General features: G+C 34.4%; 1 protein-coding gene across 10 annotated transcripts in view; it reads right to left on the bottom strand.

Annotated features, from left to right (window-relative positions):
- The window catches only part of LOC119598270 (PAS domain-containing serine/threonine-protein kinase-like), a 111204-nt gene that overhangs the window by 518 nt on the left and 90686 nt on the right, over positions 1-20000 (bottom strand). For 6 of the 10 annotated variants that reach the window (XM_037947921.1, XM_037947925.1, XM_037947923.1 and 3 more), the window contains 23 exons: positions 19187-19420; positions 18736-18864; positions 18471-18623; positions 17879-17926; positions 16862-16993; positions 16521-16637; positions 16149-16286; positions 14572-14684; positions 14014-14161; positions 13662-13763; positions 13275-13437; positions 12877-13037; positions 12522-12689; positions 12101-12229; positions 11768-11890; positions 10957-11097; positions 10539-10738; positions 10084-10217; positions 8809-8946; positions 8199-8361; positions 7852-7989; positions 7573-7679; positions 1-3650 (listed from right to left, as the gene is read on the bottom strand). The exon at positions 1-3650 is cut by the window's left edge and continues 518 nt beyond it. In XM_037947921.1, the coding sequence (XP_037803849.1) occupies positions 3022-3650; positions 7573-7679; positions 7852-7989; positions 8199-8361; positions 8809-8946; positions 10084-10217; positions 10539-10738; positions 10957-11097; positions 11768-11890; positions 12101-12229; positions 12522-12689; positions 12877-13037; positions 13275-13437; positions 13662-13763; positions 14014-14161; positions 14572-14684; positions 16149-16286; positions 16521-16637; positions 16862-16993; positions 17879-17926; positions 18471-18623; positions 18736-18864; positions 19187-19420 (3708 nt within the window). In that variant the 3' untranslated portion in view covers positions 1-3021. Of the gene's footprint in view, positions 3651-6111; positions 6149-7572; positions 7680-7851; positions 7990-8198; positions 8362-8808; positions 8947-10083; positions 10218-10538; positions 10739-10956; positions 11098-11767; positions 11891-12100; positions 12230-12521; positions 12690-12876; positions 13038-13274; positions 13438-13661; positions 13764-14013; positions 14162-14571; positions 14685-16148; positions 16287-16520; positions 16638-16861; positions 16994-17878; positions 17927-18470; positions 18624-18735; positions 18865-19186; positions 19421-20000 lie in introns of all 10 variants that reach the window. The other 4 variants (XM_037947929.1, XM_037947930.1, XM_037947928.1 and 1 more) reach the window with 3 other exon arrangements.

Here is a 20000-nt window from a genome sequence, read left to right as displayed (position 1 = left end):
AATACTTTAAAAAATGTCAACCCATTTTATGCACTTGCCCATTAGCAGTACTGTGAATGTGCACATTTGTTAAGTACATATAGCTACTGTTGGGCCTTGGGTAAAGGGGTATTACTCATTAACCGTATCATGTAAACATTTTTAAAGGGCACTTCCGTTTTTTCTCATGAAAATTGTTAATAACAAAATAGAAGAAAAAACACTTGTTCAATGGATGTTTAAGATCAGCATCCCACATAAACTAACATTCAATTGTTCTTTTCTATCACAGTTACTATTTAGTAAAGTTAGGTCATTGAAAAGTATGTGCCCTTATCATATAAAGGCAGGTATACCTTTAAATATCACGTTGTTACAATGTATCAAACCCAAGACAAAAAATATAAACTAAATCAAATCTTAGAACAAGAGAAACTTTATTGGCAAGATATATCATGGAATCGGAGATCACACTATTACCCTAAAATACTTAAACTCACTAACAAAGTTGAAACAAGAGTTCTATAGGCACTGCCTCTTTGCTGACCCTATATGCCTTGGAATGCCTATTTGTCTATGGAAGTTATGCTTGAAAGGACTCTATATGGTGCTACAGTAAGACAGTAAGACAGACTGGTGTTATCTGAAGTATGAATTAACATATTTAAAATGTCCCTTCTCGCAATACTCATTCAGGTCTCAAAGTATGCACATGCCAGAAGATTCATCCTTTTGTTTATTTCCCCTTTGGAATTCCCATTAACCAGTTGTCATTTGTATACAAAGAAGACACTGAATGCTTGAGATTTGATATGATAATTTTATCTTTGCTCATTCATTTCAGCTCAGTTACTATTGAAGAGAGATGACAGGATGTTCATATATGTACAGAGCCATACTTAGAAGAGAGAGTAAGCCTTTGCTTAATTTCTTTTGCCAGCTAAAAAAAAAGAGAAAAAATATTCAGGCTAAGAAAAATGAATCAACTGAGTTTTATTATTAACATGACAAAATGACAGTAAATGATTCCATAACCCTGGAACAACACATATCAAACCACAGCCACAAGAATTCTTATGTGAACAATATCATATGGTAGCAGCAGTGATGAATGTCAGTTGTCTGATCTTGCATTTATGTTAATCAAAGCATATGCAGCCTGTTTTTAACATATGGTTTATTAAACACAAATGGTATAGTAAAAAATAAACCTTTATGAGAGATCTACACAATGTCACTGCAAGTATTAAGTTTGTAAACGTAACAATATTAGAACACGTATGAGAAATTTGAGGCATAGGACGTCCTTCCACTGGATTTCTATGCATGGTATTTCATAGAAGATTCTGCTGTACTATTTGCAAAAACTTTTTAGTGTCATGATGGTAATATCCTTAATATGACAATTCTTTTTTTTCTTGAGTCTTCAGTAATGTAGTACCATCTAAAAGTACAGCAACTTTGAAAATGAAAACCTTTTTTTAAAACTATATAAAAAGTAGAAACTTCCTATGATTATAGCACACAGTATCATGAGAAATGAAATTGTGATCTCCACCTATGGTATTACCTCCTGTGTATCATGTGAATGTCACTGGTATGTGTTTCCTACAATAAACAAAATATATTACAATCTTGTCTCTTGAAAATATACTTGTACACTCCACTTGGAAATTTCAGAGCACTGAGTATCCTTTTAACTTAAACCTATCATTGGTAAAGTGCTAAAATTACAAAATATAATGCCATTATCATTCCACCTTCCATAATTTCTGATTCAAAGCTTTATACATGATTTGAATGATGCTGCATTTACTTACTACAACTTTTTTTTCGTTTTTGTTATGCATAAAACATTGATTTCCATTCACAAATATGGTGACTTCAACTGTCCAAAACACACACAAGTACTGTTCCTGCTCTGAGCAAGGTGAAACAATAATTGAATTATGTATGTATATTAGTCCCTGAACTAGTTTTGTTTTCAGTCCCCTTTAACATCTTATCCTAAAACGGTGCATAATTAAAGATAAGCATCCTGATAATCCTTCAGACAGTGGTTGAGCCACCACGAAAGCCCTGATTTGGAATGCTAGGTTTCCTTTTATTATAAATCTTGGGTGTTTGTGACAAAAGAAACAACAAAAACAAAATAAGCTAGTGTTGCTGCATGTTTCATGTTATCTTGAGTTGAAAAAAAAAAAAAAAAAATAAATAAATAAATAAAAAATCAGGAAAATAAAGAGATTAAACATAAAAAAAAAATCCATAGGAAATGAAAGAGATGAAGCAAAATGTACATGCACAACTGATGTCTGATCTAAGACGAAACATCTTGTACTGTACATTTCTTGAAAATGTTAACTCAGAATAAAAATAAAAAAATAAATAGCTTGAAAAATAATGATTGAGCTAAAGAAAGAAATTAATATTGGCAGTGGAATTAAAATATCAACCCTCTTTGATATTCCCAGGCAATATAATCACCTGCTTATATTAATAAGCGTTCTTTAGGTAAAGAAACATCTTCATCAGTCCAGACTATATTACATTGCATAATCATTTGATAAACCAAAGAAATTAATAAATAGAACAGTAACAAATCTATATGCAAGAATCGTAAAAGTTTCCTAAGCTAATTTTTGCACAAATATAGTAAATATAGCTAATGGATATATGACAGGCTTACAGGCTACACAAATTTAATAGGATTTATTATTTTTTGTTAAGTGACCAGTCCCCCCCTACATGACTGTTGTTGCATTTATATAGCATGCAGTGATCAAAATATATTCAAAATACAAAGTACTAGACTTTTTTTTTTCGAGGATACAGTCAGCTGTTCACTTTTCTTTATAAACTTTTAAAATCAGAAGTGACTCCTCACAAGTTGCCCTTCAAAAACAAAAACACAAACAAAAATGGAGGAAGATGATACCATCTCACGATTCACAGAGATATTGAGTACGGGTACCTGAGGGTATTTATTTTCTTCTTTTTCTCTGCTCCCCCTCTTTTCCTTTATGACATCTTGTTTGTGAATTAAAGACTATCCGATTCTCTGCCACGTTGATGAAGCTCCCTATCTGATGCACAAGCATTGGTGTTCCCGTCCCAAAAAGGGTCATCACTTTCGGGCGAGGTGTAGTTCCCTTCGTGCCAAAACGGGTTGTCGCAATCAGGCAGGTCTGAATTCATGTACCTAAAGTCCTCCTCATCATCGTCATCCTGCCATTGTGAGATACTAGATTCTGAGTCTGAACACTCACAATCTGCCGTGTAGCATGATGACTGGAGCTCTGGTAGGGCTAGATTATGTGGCCTAAAACTACCCATTCTATTGGTCTCTGGTAATTGCTGGATACTGTGTGGCTGCTTTTCCAAATCGCAATGTTTACGCTCTAGGGGGACACTAGGGTAAAAGAACTCCCTGATGCTCTCGCTGTCAGAGTCATCAAAATCTTTGGCATTTTCGTACTCAGAATCACCATCCTCATTCACATTTTCATATTCGGAATCGCCATTTTTGTTTACATTCTCGTAGTCAGAGCCATTGTCATCTTTGGGGTTGCTTAGCCTGTAGTACCTAGCTAGTGTCTTCTCCAGGTTGATGCTGCCCTCGGAACTGCGGCCAGAGAGAGTGCAGCTGCTCACGTTATCGTAATAGGTAACTGGAAAAGGAGATAATCTGTCAGATTTCATGAGTAAAGAGTGTGATTTATACCAACACTAAATCCTGTGAAACATCTCGCTTCCAACCTGGGACACAGAAACATGCATGCAAGCTTTTGCACCCAACTACACACACACAAGCATCCATACGCTCATCATATGACTGTAATAAAATAAAGCAGAGATACAAAATGTGTTCCATTCCTTTAAAAAACAGAACATAAAATACAATACTTTTCCATGTTTACTAAAATTACAAAGTATCCCAGCATATTATACACAATAAATAAATAAATAAATATTTCACTGCTCAGTCAGTTAATTGAAATGATCTATAATTCTTGCAGGGAGCCAGATATTGATGATAAAAGTCTACTTTGAACAAAGTGGAACGCAACTTATTTTTAACTCGAGTAAATAAAAATATTAACAATTTTGCTTCAACTAACAAGGACACCATACAAAAAACATGCACATATATTAGAAATGAAAACAATGCCATTACTTTATATTAAAAATTAAAACAATACCATTACTTAACACAAACATGAGTAATCCACTGTACATTTTTTAAACATTTTATCTTTACCTTGGCCTCACAATATACAGAATAACCAGCCCTTTTTTAATATACATATCTATGTGTATCTTGTAAAGTCTTCAACAATAGCAAATAAGGGAATAGGAAAACCACTAAAATCAATTACCTTACATTATATACTTCTGCACTGCTCAACAAGTCTTTCTAGTCTCCTTAATATAATAGCTATTCTCGTGTGTAACTGAATAAACTACAGTATTATCAACTTGTGATCATATACACAGTACTGTTCCCATGTCATTCTCCTGTTTCTCTGAACACTCCTCTTTAGAACAGTGTTTCATGGATGGAAGAAAGGAAAGAAAAGAAAGAATGTGAGATATAGAAAGAATAATATGTAAGGGAAAACAAAAAAGAAGCATAATTTTGGATGAAATATGAGATGGGATGAGAAGAGAAAAAAAGAAAAGAAACATGAGATAACACAAAATAAAAAAAAATACAAACTTGACAATGGCAAGACTAATTTTAACAATCAAATACTGTATTTACTTTAAGGCCAAATTAGCAATTAGATTATGGAGAATAGGTCTTCCACAAATTCTGTTAGAGAGATACATGGATGGTACAATTCAACAGCTTTTCACAATGCTGAGTTTTTACAATACAATACATTTTCTCCAGACCAATAAATTTCTTACATATACATTCTTTCATATTCATATCACAAACATGTACTGTCATAACTGGAATTAACAATTATCAATGACAATTTACTAATGAACAAACCAGGCAGCATAATATCTGTTCTATTGCCATTTCTCAGTTATTGTCTTGTTGATTTTAATATCATTATCAAACATTCAATAAATGAGGTACATTATCTTAAATTCAATTACAAATCATATCTAAAGACACAGTGATGATCTACATTTCATGGGATTATTGATACTGCTGCAGTAACATTCATAACTTTTCCGGCAAGCATCATAATCATAAATCAATGAAACAGTATCATTATATCATGTTATGTATGTATTTTAAGCATATAAATTATGTCATTAGCTTAACTTCCTTTTTTAAAATTTAATAACCTCTCCCCTTTGCTGTTAATCATATAAAACTTGTGTGATATACTTGAATAAGTAACAAAAAACTAATCCTAAATGTTCATTCATTCATTCATTCATTCATGCATAAGTAACCCCATATCTGTTAAATGTCCACACATCCCTTAGAACTAATGACTTACATTTAGAAGAGAAACTGAGGTAAAAGCTACACATTTCAGGTGAAACAAAGAAATGCCCTACCATTCTTTTCACTAAACTAAAACACCAATATGATTCCTACGACTGAACATTTGGGAATTTGGTGTAACTTCTATACATACAACTGAGAGGTTGTGAGTCAGCTACATCTCTAGAGTCATAATAGACATACATTTTTCAAATTTCTATGACAGTACATCAAAGTAGAAGACAATATCAGTTCAAAAAATAATTTTGACCAGAACTACAGTAACCTCCACAAAGAGATTTCACATAAACATGGAGGAGTAAACTAACTTGTGTACAAAATATGGTGACATAAAGACAGGTGAACATGTGTACAATATGAAAGTGTTGTACATCTCATGATATTACATGAAGAGCAATCATTCACAATACGAAACCAATAATACATGAAAGGGAAAATACGACTCACCTTCACAGAACTTAAAACATGTGATGCTCTATCGTTAAGTCAACTGACAAGGATACAGACTGAAACCAGTATACCATACGACATCCAACTATAGCACATAAATGGCATTCCTCACACAATATCAAAACCTACAGAAACGAAAGGGTAGAAAGAAAAAACAAAAAACAAAAACAAAAACAATGAAGACTTTAGTAATGCTTCAGAATACATACCTCTCTAACCCAGCCAGGAAGCTCTGCTACAGACCTCCTACACGTGAAAAAATAAACAATTCAGTGGAGGGGGTTCTATACAAAAAAAGATAAATAAAAATAACAAAAATACAAAGCAGGAATAAATGCAAAAGAAAACAAAAAAACAAAACAAAATGATATTGCAGAAAAAAATATTGCAAATTCAAATAAAGACTTTATATTGGGAGGAAGGTGGAAACAGAAATCTTAGTGTTTTACACCACCAGGGGAGGGAAGGGAAGAGAGAGAGAGAGGAGGGGGGGGGGTAAATAACCAACTTTGTAGGAACATATGGGATAGTGAAGCCAAGTGTCTCAGACGCTCTAGACCTTTGAGAAAGTAATGAAACTCTGACGACATCTAACTTTTACCACAATCAATAAACAGGAATATGAAAATGCTCAAAAGGAAAATGACATTGAAGACTTTCTGCAAGATTTAGAGCTCTTTCCTAATTGCACAAGGCAGATATTCTATCTTAGTCTAATATATAAAAAAAGCTATATAAAATCCTGAGAGAGAGAGAAAAATGTAAATACATTACTTATAGTAATAGAAATATTGGAGCAGGGAAACCAGTTATATAAAATATGAAGGAACTGGCTATCTTGAAAGTTGGGGAGAAAAGTGAAATGCAGACTTTTCTTATAGAGGGTGAGATGTCTTGCCTCTTCTGTGAGGGACTAAGCATATAAATATATGTATATATACATATATATAGAAATATGTACATGAAAATGTGAGCAAGCAACACCTTGTCTCAGGAGGCCTATCATAGAAAAAAAGAAAGAAAAAAGAAAAAAAAAAAAAGAAAAAGAAAAGAAGAAAAAAGAAAAAGGAAATCACAGAGAAGGGAACTGAAAGCTATCAAACTCCTATGGCCATGTCAGGTCCAGCAGACATGAGTATAAATTCCTTTGAAGCATACTGAAGAGGGTGATCTGGCATTTTTTTTCTACTTTAAAGGACCAAAGACAGAATTTCATTAGAATTTTCTTAAAAAAAGAGACAAGAGCTGAATACAAAATATACCATCATGAATTTTAAAACTAGTGACAAGCTAAGTGCAGAACAAAATGGACTGATAAAAAGACAAACTTAGTTCTGCCTCATATGATTTCTCAAAAAATGAAAGAATCAATCAGGAGAAAGTTGCACAAAAAATATATAAAAAAATGACTGGTACTGGGTATGGGCTCTTTTACAGCCAACATAAAAGTATTGTGCAATCTCAATATAATTTCTCCAGGTAATCGATAGCAAAATCTCAAAACTCCAAGCAAGGAGACACTATTTTTCTAAAAGCCTTCATCCCTTGAAAAACCAATCACCCATCATTCAGAATAATAAAGGAAATTTTATATCAATCTTCCTCTCAAACTAAAAGAGACGTCACAGAAGTGTTATCGAATGCAGCTCTGAAAACTAGCTGGTCAATACCTGAAGAGGAGGACTGTGATGACTGGAGTTGAGTCTCACTACTGTCACCAGAGTCCGAAGCTGGAGAACAACAGGAGAATGAGGACGAATCAATGGTTATTGTACTTCTGTGGAGAGATAAAGAATGGTTTAATACAACTGAGGTTAGAAAAAATCAGCACAAATGTTCACATAAACTTCTCCCTATTTCTTAATTTCAGTATCATGTTTTTCTACACAGCTGAAAATCATGATGAGGAGATACCACTACTTGAAACAGCCGCTGCCCTTATCCTTTACCTGACTGAAGACATTGACTGTGACGTGGAAGTTCTAGATGCTCCAACTGACGCTGAGTGATCATATATGGAATCATCATCATCAACCTCATTTCCTATTCGTGAAGAACTCAGGGATGTGGCTGACCGCTGCATGCGTCTGACAGTGATTTTGGATTTGAGTTGGTGTAGAGAAAATCAAGTAAGGAAGAAGAAGAAGAAGAAGAAGAAGAAGAAGAAGAAGAAGAAGGAAGGTCCATAACAGCTAACTTTGCACAATTTACTATTCTCATTAAAAAGGGACCATATAATCATAACACTGCAGAAAAAACTGACTATTCTAACAAATTACTGAACCCCACAACTTACATATGATCATTATCATTCTTGGTCCCCTGAGGAGTGAAGGAGAGCGATCGTCGTGTAGACTGTATGGCATTCTCATACACAAAGCTGTTTGAAGCAGTGGATATTGAGCTGTCACTCTCACTGTACTCTGTGATATATTGTCTTGGGTTGGCTTCCTCTTGAGCTGTGTGCACATGACAGAGTTAAATGAAATGAATTTTTTTTTTTTTTTCTGAACTTTTACAAACTTCAGTGCTCAACAAGAACTGGTAAAACATATTACTGTCTTAAAAAGCAGCTGAGCAGCATAAGGAAAATCTCTGTCCAAACTGAACTTACAAAACCTATAAAACAAACAAACAAACGCACACACACATATATATAATGTGTGTGTGTGTGTGTGTGTGTGTGTGTGTGTGTGTGTGTGTGTGTGTGTGTGTGTGTGTGTGTGTGTGTGTGTGTGTGTGTGTGTGTGTGTGTGTGTGTGTGTGTGTGTGTGTGTGTGTGTGTGTGTTGTCTATATATATATATATATATATATATATATATATATATATATATATATATATATATATATATATATATATATATATATATATAAAGAAAGAGACCAAGAGATTAATATACTTACAACATCTTATAATTTCCTCAAACACATAATCATCAATGTCACACTCAAGCTGGGTCCACTGGTGTGCCTCCACTTCTTCTAAAGTCATACGAGCTTTGGGATCCTTTTGCAACATTCCATTGAGAAGGGCCGTCAATTCTGTCAGAGGATGAAATTACGTTTCAGGTGAATTCCAAGAGATTTGAAATAGTGATGACACAAAAAGGCTTAACTTAACCCAATCACCACAGATTTATGCAATGTCTCCTGTAGTTTCTTGTGAATTTTGTTACATACAGATGGCTCCACATGTGCTCGGCCAGCAAGGAGTCTATCAGTAGGCCCTAGTGACTGGTCCTGATTTCCCCATTCCTTGAATTGGCAGGAAAATGTGTTTTTCTTTCTAACACTTTTGATATCAATACTGTTAACATTCTTATTGATATTGTGATCATTAAAATGTTATTAAAATCTTGGTAATATCAAAAAGAATGAAACAATACAAAGGGCACTTTCCAAAAATCAAGGAAAAGGGTAAGCAGGTGAGACAGGTAGGACTAATAACTGATTCCTTGGTGACTAAACACTTGTAGAGCCATCTATGTGTAAATACAATAAATGAGCTTATATTATAGTTATATTTTTGCCATCTTTGATGATTGGGTTAAGAGCTATCAAAGATCCTTTTCCCAGTTCATTACATACATGCAAAATTAATGGTATATAAAATTGTGTTTAAAATTATACATTGCTACAAATTTTCAGTTCATATGCATTGCACTTATGAAATTAAACAGGTGTAACATCCATTATTCATAATGTCAAAAAATAAGCCTAAAGCATAAAAATGTATAATAATAAATCATAAATGAAATAATTATCTAATTAATCCAATGCTGCTGGGTGGTTTCCCGATACGAAAGCCCTCGCTCCCAGGTTGTATTCATAGTTGCTTGGGCCCCGCTGGGGGATTGTGTTGTTACCATAGCATGCATGGCATAACCATACATTGCCCCTGGAAAACGGGACCTGCACACCATGTCATGTATGCACATACCACCCGGATTATAGTCCAGGCATGCCATGGTACACACATACATGGCACATACGTATGTGCCACCCAACGGTAACAGGTTAATATCAAATAATATCAAAATAGCAAGGGCAGATTATGACACTATTTTTACTTCAAAACTATAAATATTTTAGACAGAAAGTCCATAAATCAATAATCCTCTAACAATCAAAACCACACAAGCTTTTGTAATTTCTATTTATAAACAGTTAAAATCTTACCAAGAGAATGTCTAACAGGGAAGGTAAGCTCTGCCTTAATGGTTTCATCTACATCATAGAATGGGTTCTCTCCATACATGAGAGTATAGAGGGTCACTCCCAGTGACCAGACCTCTAATTCATAGCCACTGTACCTGGAAAGCAACAATTGCAGCTATTATAATGTATAACACACACACACACACACACACACACACACACACACACACACACACACACACACACACACACACACACACACTCACACACACACACACACTCACACACACACACACACTCACACTCACACTCACACACATACATGTTCATTTTACACTACTAGCTACTATTAGAAATAATCTCATCAGTAAAATGTTCTATTAGAAACATTCTAATATTTTTCATATTTTTCTTCCTTTGTCTACTTGTTATATTGCCTTCCAAGGAGCTACTATTTATGTGGCTCTGCAACTCACTTGTTTCCCTTGAGCACCTCTGGACTGCAGTACTCTACAGTTCCAGCAAATTGGGAAAACATTTTGCCAGGTTTGGTGAAAGCTGATGAACCAAAGTCTATCAGCTTCACATGGAATCTGTTGTTCAAGATGACGTTTTCATCTTTCACATCACGGTGGATGATGTTGAGAGAGTGTAGGTAAGTTAATGCTGAGACAATCTGTTAAAATATAAAGGGGAGGAATTAAATTTTTGTCATCTAGAACTTGTCCAAGTTTGAAAGAATTTCATCAATATTAACCTTTTAAAACTTAAAACTTCAGTTCATGGTGAATTTCAAATCATATATACCAATATATATATATAAAAGTTGTCTTGAAAAACATTCATGATGAACATATGTACAAATTTTTATCACTGAATTCAACAACCACTAACCTGTCTGAACATATAAGCAGCAAGAGGTTCATCAAGGAGAGGATTACGATCAATGAACTCAAACAGGTCCATCCCAGCACCCCATTTTTCCATAACTAATTGGAAGTAATCATCATTCTCGAACATGTCGAACACTGATACCTGGGGGAGTCATGGAAAATGTTAATGACATAACACAATGTGATGTAATGTAGTATTTCCTTTTTATAAAGCATGACATTAGTTGGCATTATTCACTGTTAAGTCAACACAAATAACAATTTCATGTTCCATTTTACCATAAGAAACCAGTCACCTCACGTATCTTTCTAAGTATGCTCTAATAATAAAAACTACAGAATTACATGTAAAAGAAATAAAGATGAAAAAGTCATAATGAAACAAAGTGGGAAAGAAATAAACAATAACAGAAAGAAAAACAGAAAAGAAACACATTCACCTTTAAAATAAGGCAATACAAAAGACTTCATATGAATACACACAAAAAGTCAAGTCAAGTACCCCCCCCCCCCAAAAAAAAAAAAAAAAAAAAAAAAAAAAAAAAAAAAAAAAAATTATATATATATATATATATATATATATATATATAAAATATATATATATATATATATATATATAATAATAATTATAATAATAATAATAATAATGAGTATTAAACCAAAAATCTTCAAGGATATTACCAATATGCTGAGATATGTGTAAACAACAACAACAACAACAACAACAACAACAACAACAAAGATAGATTGAATGAAGTTCAACACTTTCAATTCTCGAAACTGTGAATTATATAAAGCTTCCTGAAACTTACGATGTTTGGATGGTCAAGAGTCATGAGCAATGACACTTCTAGAGGAACCCTTTTTCGGAGGAGGAGGTCATCCACCCAGCTGTCCTGATACACTTTGCTCTTCTTGATGAATTTGGTTACAACCTGGAAAAAAATATTGCTAAGCTAAAAACAGCATACTATTTACAATTTAATATATAAACTTATAATCATAGTATTACATACAGAAAAATACATCAGAATATGCTATGTCCAATGTATCATTACTTAAGGGTAAAGCTTATGACATTAGTTTCTAATAATGTCCACCACATATTTCTTTCTAAAATCAACAAGGAATATCCATTCCCTTACCATAAGTCCATCGGAGTTTCGGTAGCTCATCTTTACACAGCCAAATGCTCCCTTTCCTATTTGACGCAAGACTGAGTAGTGATTGCTATAATCTCCTGCTAGTAGTAGATCCTCACCCTCCTCCGGACACTGTTTGGAATGTTTGTTTAGTTACAGGTTAATATAATTTGCTTAAAGAATACCTTCGTTTGTGATTCATAACTACAAGAATTTAAGAAAAAGGAAAATTAAGAAATAGGGAAATGAATAACAAAAATACAGAAGAAAACAGAAAATGAAGTATATGAAGGAAAGCCTTAGCAATATTAAAAAAAAAAAAAAAATTATTAACTCACTTTACACATACATATCCTTAACAATTCCCAATTACCCATCTTATACCCTAAACACAATTTAAACAGGAATGGCCCTGGAAACATACAGCTGACGATGACTCCCGGTTGCCTCGCCGTGAGTGGTTGAGCGAATATTCTGCTCCTGAGCTGCCGTCTGTGCTTGTCTGACTGTGGTCAGCACCTTCATCATCAGATGATGTATCAGAGTCATCCTCAAGGTCAACTTCTGACTTTTGAGCCTCATTTTTAATGGCCTGGAAAGGGTTCAGTTTGAGAAAGAAAAACAGAATCACTTATATGCATAAGTAATTAGTGCTTGTTAAATATACATCAGAACCAAAAAATTTAAAATTAAATTGAAAGTGAGAATAAGACGGACAACTACACCACCTAAGACAAACACTTCTTAACATGATAAATATAAAGATCGTGGATACATACATGACCTAAAGAATATTCTGCTGTCTCATTGAATGTTGAAGCTAAGGTAAAATTTGTGTTGGATCGAAGGCCCTCTCCAGGTTCTTCTGGATCTCGCAAAATCCACACGCAGTAGTGATTCACTCCATTTAACTCCACTCGACGAATCTGGTAGATGATTACTGAAAACAAAACAAAATTAATATTCAAACTTTGAGTAGGCAAATATAAAGTTTGCTGGTTCTTTTTTCAAGGAATTCTAAGGAATAATGACAATTATATAAGAAAAATATTTTCTCCCTTCTAGATGGTGATCAATATAATTTCAAACTAATTATTACTTCACGATCTGGGGTGGGTGGGAAACCAATGCAAATATAAACATTAGAAAGAAAGAACGAAAGAAAAAAATCACAAACCAAGATCAGATCCATCCTTGTGTTTTCCAACCCCAAAGAAACTGCCTTCTTCAATGGTGTGGACTTGGCTGTGGCCTCTCGTCCGACCTACAGCAGGTGTAGAGGTGACCATGTCCTCAGGAAGAATGTCCTGGGGAAGATCTGGACATACCTCTATTTGTACCTGTTGGGAAAAAAACATTTGTATCTCATATTATCTCGGTATTAATGAATTCTACTGTGGGAATAAGCTGCAAATATACATAATTATAATACATAATTAAATAATTATAATACATAATACATAAGTAATATCTGGTAGAAATATGTGTGAATTGCAAAAGGAAGAGACATTTTATGTTCAAACAATATGACATGAGCAATGTACAACGATGCTGACAAACCTACCTTGGGAAGACTTTCGTCAGATGCATTTTCTCTGTCTTTTACTGGCCTTGTTTTGCTGGGACTTCCTTGTAAGCCTGAGTTGTTTGTCTGATTTGAAACATTCTGTAGAGAAAACAAGTCTTTTACTGTCTTGACAAAACAAAACACGAAAAGGAGGAGGAAGAGGAGAAAGAAGAAGAAGAGGAGAAGAAAAAGAAGAAATGGAGGCAAAGGGAAAAACACAAATGGTAAAATAAAGAGAATAACAAAGAGGAAGAGAAGGGATAACAAAAGAACAAACAAGAAAAAAAGTACACAAAACCATGCTAAAATTTCCAATATGAGTGAAGAAAACAACAACAACAATATTAACCTGCTGACTGATGCTGAGAATATTCATAGAGTTGGTGATGTCTCTCATGGCCTTGTTGTTCTGAGACGAATTTTGGCTGTTGTCCCCCGTGCTTGTGACGTTGGAGGTGGAGTTAAAAGTAGATCCGTAGAGTGATCCCTGAAGCTTACTGTTAATTTAGAACAAAAACTTGAATGATGGTATGGATATCCTAATTGGCATAATTAGAGGTACTGGATTTCATGAAATGTGAATTTGAACCAGAATATATCAGCAGGGGAGTACACACTATTAACTTTATCATTAAAATCAAGACCTAGTAATGTGTAGTAAAGGGTGTGAAAGATCATTATGTACATACATGTGAATCAACATTTCTGTTAAAAATAACGTTCTATATGTAAACCATTTAAATATACAAGACAGTGACAATAACAAATGTTTGCCATACGTATCCATAATATTTTTTTTTTATTCCATTACAATGTTACTTCCATTTGTGTAAACACTAAAAATGAAAAACAAGCTAAATACACTGTCAAATATAAACCTATTCTAAGATGTCATTGTGGGACTGACCTTTCTGAAGCAACAAATCCACGGTTTGGGGTAGATATTGATGATGGCTCAGACATCAGTGTTGTTGTTGCTTCACTCTGTTTACTTTTTGTGAATAGAGGCCCATTGGTTCTCTGAAGCCAAATTGAAAAAATTAATAACTTTTTTTTTCAATTTTAAAAATTTCTTTATAATATCACAACTCTAAAATTAGAAAATATTATAAAAATATGACATATTAATGCTTATTCTGTGAAAAGAATCTTTGTGGTTCAAATGTACATGCACACAAGCACGCACATGCACACACACACACACACAAATAAGGACACATATGGCATGTGCACATGTGTCTGTTTGGAACCATTGCCTCAGGGAGGAGGGCCTAGATAATGATTATATCTGACTTCGTCTGGCCCTTCAGTTTGCTCCCAGCAGTCACCATGCCCAGGTCAACCACCAGCCTTTGGCCCCCCAGGGATGGCTGGCCAGACGCACAACACCATGCTCAGTGCTTGCCCCAAGGCAACGTTTTGTGTGTTCCCTTAACCGTTACTGCCGGGTCAGGTGTATAGCCGTCACAACAAATTGCTTGATCTACCGAGTACAGCTGTACGCTTGGGAAGTTCTGCTATATGTAGCGGACTCCTGCACCCAGCAACTGGATGGTTGCCACAAATCTAGTCTATGATGCTGAGAGATTTATAATACTGTCACTGAGTGATTAACTGTGTTGTCCTCTTCTCTGAAATAAAGAGTCAAACCATTTAACCACTATCAGTGCCCATCTAGTCATAACCATTGTTTAGAGGCACCAACAGACTTACAAACTGGTGGCAGCTGTGTCCTTTTAGCATGTACATAGGCACGATTTCTGTAAGCCATTAGACCAACAGACCATGTGGCTGTTTAACCCATAATTGACGGGTAGCATTCATAGTGGCCTGGGCCTCGCTGCCGGGGGCTTATATCGTCGCCCGAGCATGCGCGACCACTCATGCCAAATACCAGCATCCCATGCCGTTTCTTCGTAATACTACGAAGATATGTTGTATTTTCAATTTTCATTATTTTTTCAGTCTCTACTTGCCAAACTTCCTTACAAATCGAGACTGAAGGGCATTTTTGTTGTTATATAGACTCCATAGTTGATCATTATTCGGTCTATAGTCCGAATAAAATAAGCAGTGTGTGGCATCATGGAGTTGAAATTGTCGGTTTGTTGCATTTTTTTTGTTTGTTGCATGGTAAAAATGAGAGTGTTAGAACCGACTTAATCACACTTTCACTGGCAAAAAAATAATCTTTTGCCATGATTGTAACAAAAAAAAAAAAAAAAAAAAAAAAAAAAAAAAAAAAAAAAAAAAAAACTCATGGCATGTCCATGCATACTCTATGGCATGTGCGTACGTGCCCCCGGCAGATGGTCCCGCCATGCCATGGCATGTACGTACATGCCACCCGTCGGCAATGGGTTAACACATGGCTCTAAGTCAGATACTGAGTTTTCTTCTAGCCTTTAGATAATATAGTGATTTTCTTGAGAATTAAAATTAGAGACCATTATACACACACACACACACACAAGCAAATTGTACCTCTTTATTTTCCTTCTGATTTTCAGTTTCATTATCACTAAGAGTTGAATCTGAGTCATCCGAGTCAAAGGACGGGCTATTCATTTTTTGAATCAATGCAACATCATCGAAGAAGGTTGGTATAAGGTGAGTTATGTCCTGAAAAAATGGAAAATTCACTTATGAAATGTATTTCATCCTATCTCTAGTTCTATATACAATCATTATGATAAAAATAAATAAAACTTTCCCAATAAGACATGTAAATTCTAGTGAGTACATAGTATAAAGCTGACATTTTCTGGGTTCTAAATCTATAGGTAAATTATATAACTAAAAATAATAAATAAAACAGAAAAATTAAGTATATAAAAAAGTGCATTATTTTCTTACCTCTCCCTCCAGCTCTCTCTTGCCATAGCCAAATAAGAGTCTTGTGAAATTATAGTTGTAATCACTGATTTTCCCTGCAGCATCCAAAACCACCAGTCCACTGATGTTAGAGAACACCTGCAAAATAGGGTTATATTTTTATGTCACATTCAAATACATATATATATATATATATATATATATATATATATATATATATATATGTATACATCTGTCTATTTTTGTAAGTTCTCCAAAATCTCCTTTTTTCACAGCATGAAAGATTTAGCATCTTAACATGAGGATGATGATAAAGAAGAAAAAAGGATGAGGAGGATGAGAAGGAAGAAGAAAACACTTACCCATATTTCTAGATCAAAGACATGTTTCCTTAGGGTGTAATCATTATGGGTGTTATTGACTGTGAAGTGTGCACAGAGGGGGAACGTAGCACAGTCCACCGTCTGTCCCGTACACTGTTGCTTCTCCACATCCTGTTGTACATCAAGCATATTAGCTTCAGCTATAGGTAAAATAAAATAGTCACATGGGCTACATAAAACATATTATTTACGTTTTGAAAATGTAAAAGACATCAAAACTAGTGACAATCTGAGATGATACAAATCAATCAATATATTTACTTATTATAACCAAACTTTCCCGTAGTGTATTTTAAGATAACTTCTTAAATATGCTAAACAATTGGAAAAAAAAGTGGACAATACTTTTCTGGCAGTTTTGAAAATCTACCTAAAGGACCGTTATTTCCGTTCCTCTACTCTAACATAATCTTTGGAGAGTAACTTGACATTCAGGGATTCTAATGTTATTTGGGTTACTGAACTTTCTATTATCATAGCATAAAGAGAAATTTAGAAAAAGCAATCAATGTGTAATTAGGAATCTATATCTTTGAAATTACTGGGGAAAATGTCAAAAATTCACTTTGATCAAGCCCAATACTAGGTGCAGTCATATATATATATATATATGGCAGGATGAAGACTAATTTTGCAAATACAGATTCTAGCATGCAGTTTTTAAGCATTCATTTTAAGTTTCCAAGGGTAAAAAGAATTATACACACACAAATGTTTAGTTGTTTATCAGAAACATCTGATTAAAGTTACCTGTTATTCCAATTTAAACTTTCCTTCCAAATTGGGGATTACTGCAAAACTGGGTGTTTTACATGGGACAAAATAAAGGTGCGTGCAAGTATTCTCCATTTATTATCATAATTCATCTAGTCTTATGTTTACGTACTTCCAACCCACATAAGCCCAGCCTCAACTAGCATTAATTTTATCATTTAAAATTAAAACAAAAATTTACATAGAGCCGTGCACAATAATGGACTCCAGACTTATCATTACATTAAAGAAGCTCCATTGCCAATAGGTTGCAGAGTTTTCCTGTTGGGACTAAAGAAAATTTTGGTAGTGGATGCAATGGTCTGTGTAACATTGTATCTCTTTCATACAATGAATGTAGCAACCCTTTTTCACTTACTTGTTGCTTTTGATTTTGATTTTTTTTCCCCAGCACATCATTAAGAATTTAAAATTGGCAGCATTATCACACATCTTTTAAAAGAAATAAAGAATATTACATATTTGGGGAATTCCATCTTGATGTAAAAAGTTACAGTAACTAGTTAGTATTAAGTTTTCCTATAAGAAATACAGTCACAATGGGAAGGGAAACCCTAAAACTGGATAACCTATTTCTCTTCTTTTTGTGGCTGTTCCCTTTCAGTCTTCCTAACTTTGGCTCCTACATTCTTCTAAAACACAACAATCTCCTTGAAGATTTTGCGGCTATTCTGGGCATCACTTAAATTACACACATCAATCCTGGTCATACTTTACCAGACAAATAATCACCATACAATTTTCTTTAACACAACATAGAAGGGATCCAGATTATACAAGCCATTTAAAAGATAAATTTAGCACAGTCACTTACCTTAGGCATGTCATGAGGACTAGTGGGCACCTGAAGAGCAGGTATAAGATCACAAATATTGAGTTTGGTAAGCTCACTGTTATCTGCATACCCAAAGAGAGCGCTGAATGAAGAGTCATGCTTCAAAATACGGCCTGTTTCGTCAACTGATGCCTTGAAAAGAGAAAATCAAGCAAAACTCAAGGTACCTATAATCAGTGTTTTTCTTTTACATCTCAAAATATAAGACTAATTCAACATTTCTGAAAAGGGGAACGTTCATTACCTTTGCAACAGTAATGTCTACAGGTTCTAGGACAGCAATCCATCTCTGGTCTTCATCTGTCTCCTGAGGGAGTCCTTTCAGCCATAAGGAACATGGGAGAGTGCCATTGTCATATGTATCTACATCCACCTGAAAAAAAGAGTAATATGTCAAGAATAATCTACCAAATAAAAAAAGTCTTATGATCAATTTATAAAATCTAAAAATACCAACAGTATCAGTTCAAAATTGAGACTAATTGCCTTACTTTAATATGCTACAAACAATAATACATCCACTTTATTGAACTTGATCACCATTTCAATTAATAACAAAAAAGAAAAGAAAAAAGAAGTGAAAGGAAGGGCATTTAATTTTTTTGACAACCTAAGTACCTGGAGTGCAGTAAATATTACAATCTCTGAGACTGCAGTGATATGGACTAACATAAAAAACAGTCTAGTTCACTCACAACTTTCCCACTAAAGAGCACCATTCCTTGATTGTCTAATATGTCAGGCTCTGGCAGTGTGTGAAGGGAATTCTCCATGCAGATGCCCTCCGACATGGGGCTCAAACTTGCAAGGGAGCTGAGTGCTTTTTGCGTTTCGGGATTGGTGATGAAGTCTGTCAGTTTCATGTTGCCGCACAACTCATCCTCTGGGTGGCCAAGGAGCAATGAGGACATATCATTTGCTGTCAGGATCTGGAAGGATGGGACACTTGTTAATATAAACCCTTGTCTGGCTTCTTTTTATTCCCTTCTGTAATGTCACTAATCTGCATCATTCTGTTAATGATTAATTGATGGGCATTATGTAATGTCTAGGTATCATTACCATCATCTTCACTCTTAGTTTTCAGTTAAGTCATAAATAAAATTCCTAACTCACATTAAAATCTCCTAATTATGCTAGATAGTATCTAATTCTAAAATGCATATACCTTGCGATGAAAATGGGAGCTTTTAAAATCAGTATAATTCTTATATTACTTTCAGAGGTACAACTCATAGCATGCCATTAATATCTGAAATTAAATAAATGCCTGAATCATAACACCAACTTTTTCCAAAACTTTTAAGGATTTCAAACTTCTTTTAATGGTTCCTACATTTTTTTTTTGCACAAGACTTGGAGGTATTAAGTTCCTCCTGAAACTTCAAGTTCACCCACTCTTCCTTATTCTTTTATTACAGTTGAGTTCACAGTGGGATTTTTTTCATGTCAGATAAAACTATTTTTATATTCTATCTATACACTATTATTATGTTTATTCTTTACCTT

This window comes from Penaeus monodon, chromosome 41 (assembly GCF_015228065.2).
Source record: "Penaeus monodon isolate SGIC_2016 chromosome 41, NSTDA_Pmon_1, whole genome shotgun sequence".
NCBI classification, from domain to species: Eukaryota; Metazoa; Arthropoda; class Malacostraca; order Decapoda; family Penaeidae; genus Penaeus; species Penaeus monodon.
Note: the sequence above shows the minus strand (reverse complement) of the source record. Positions and strands in the feature narration are given on the sequence as shown.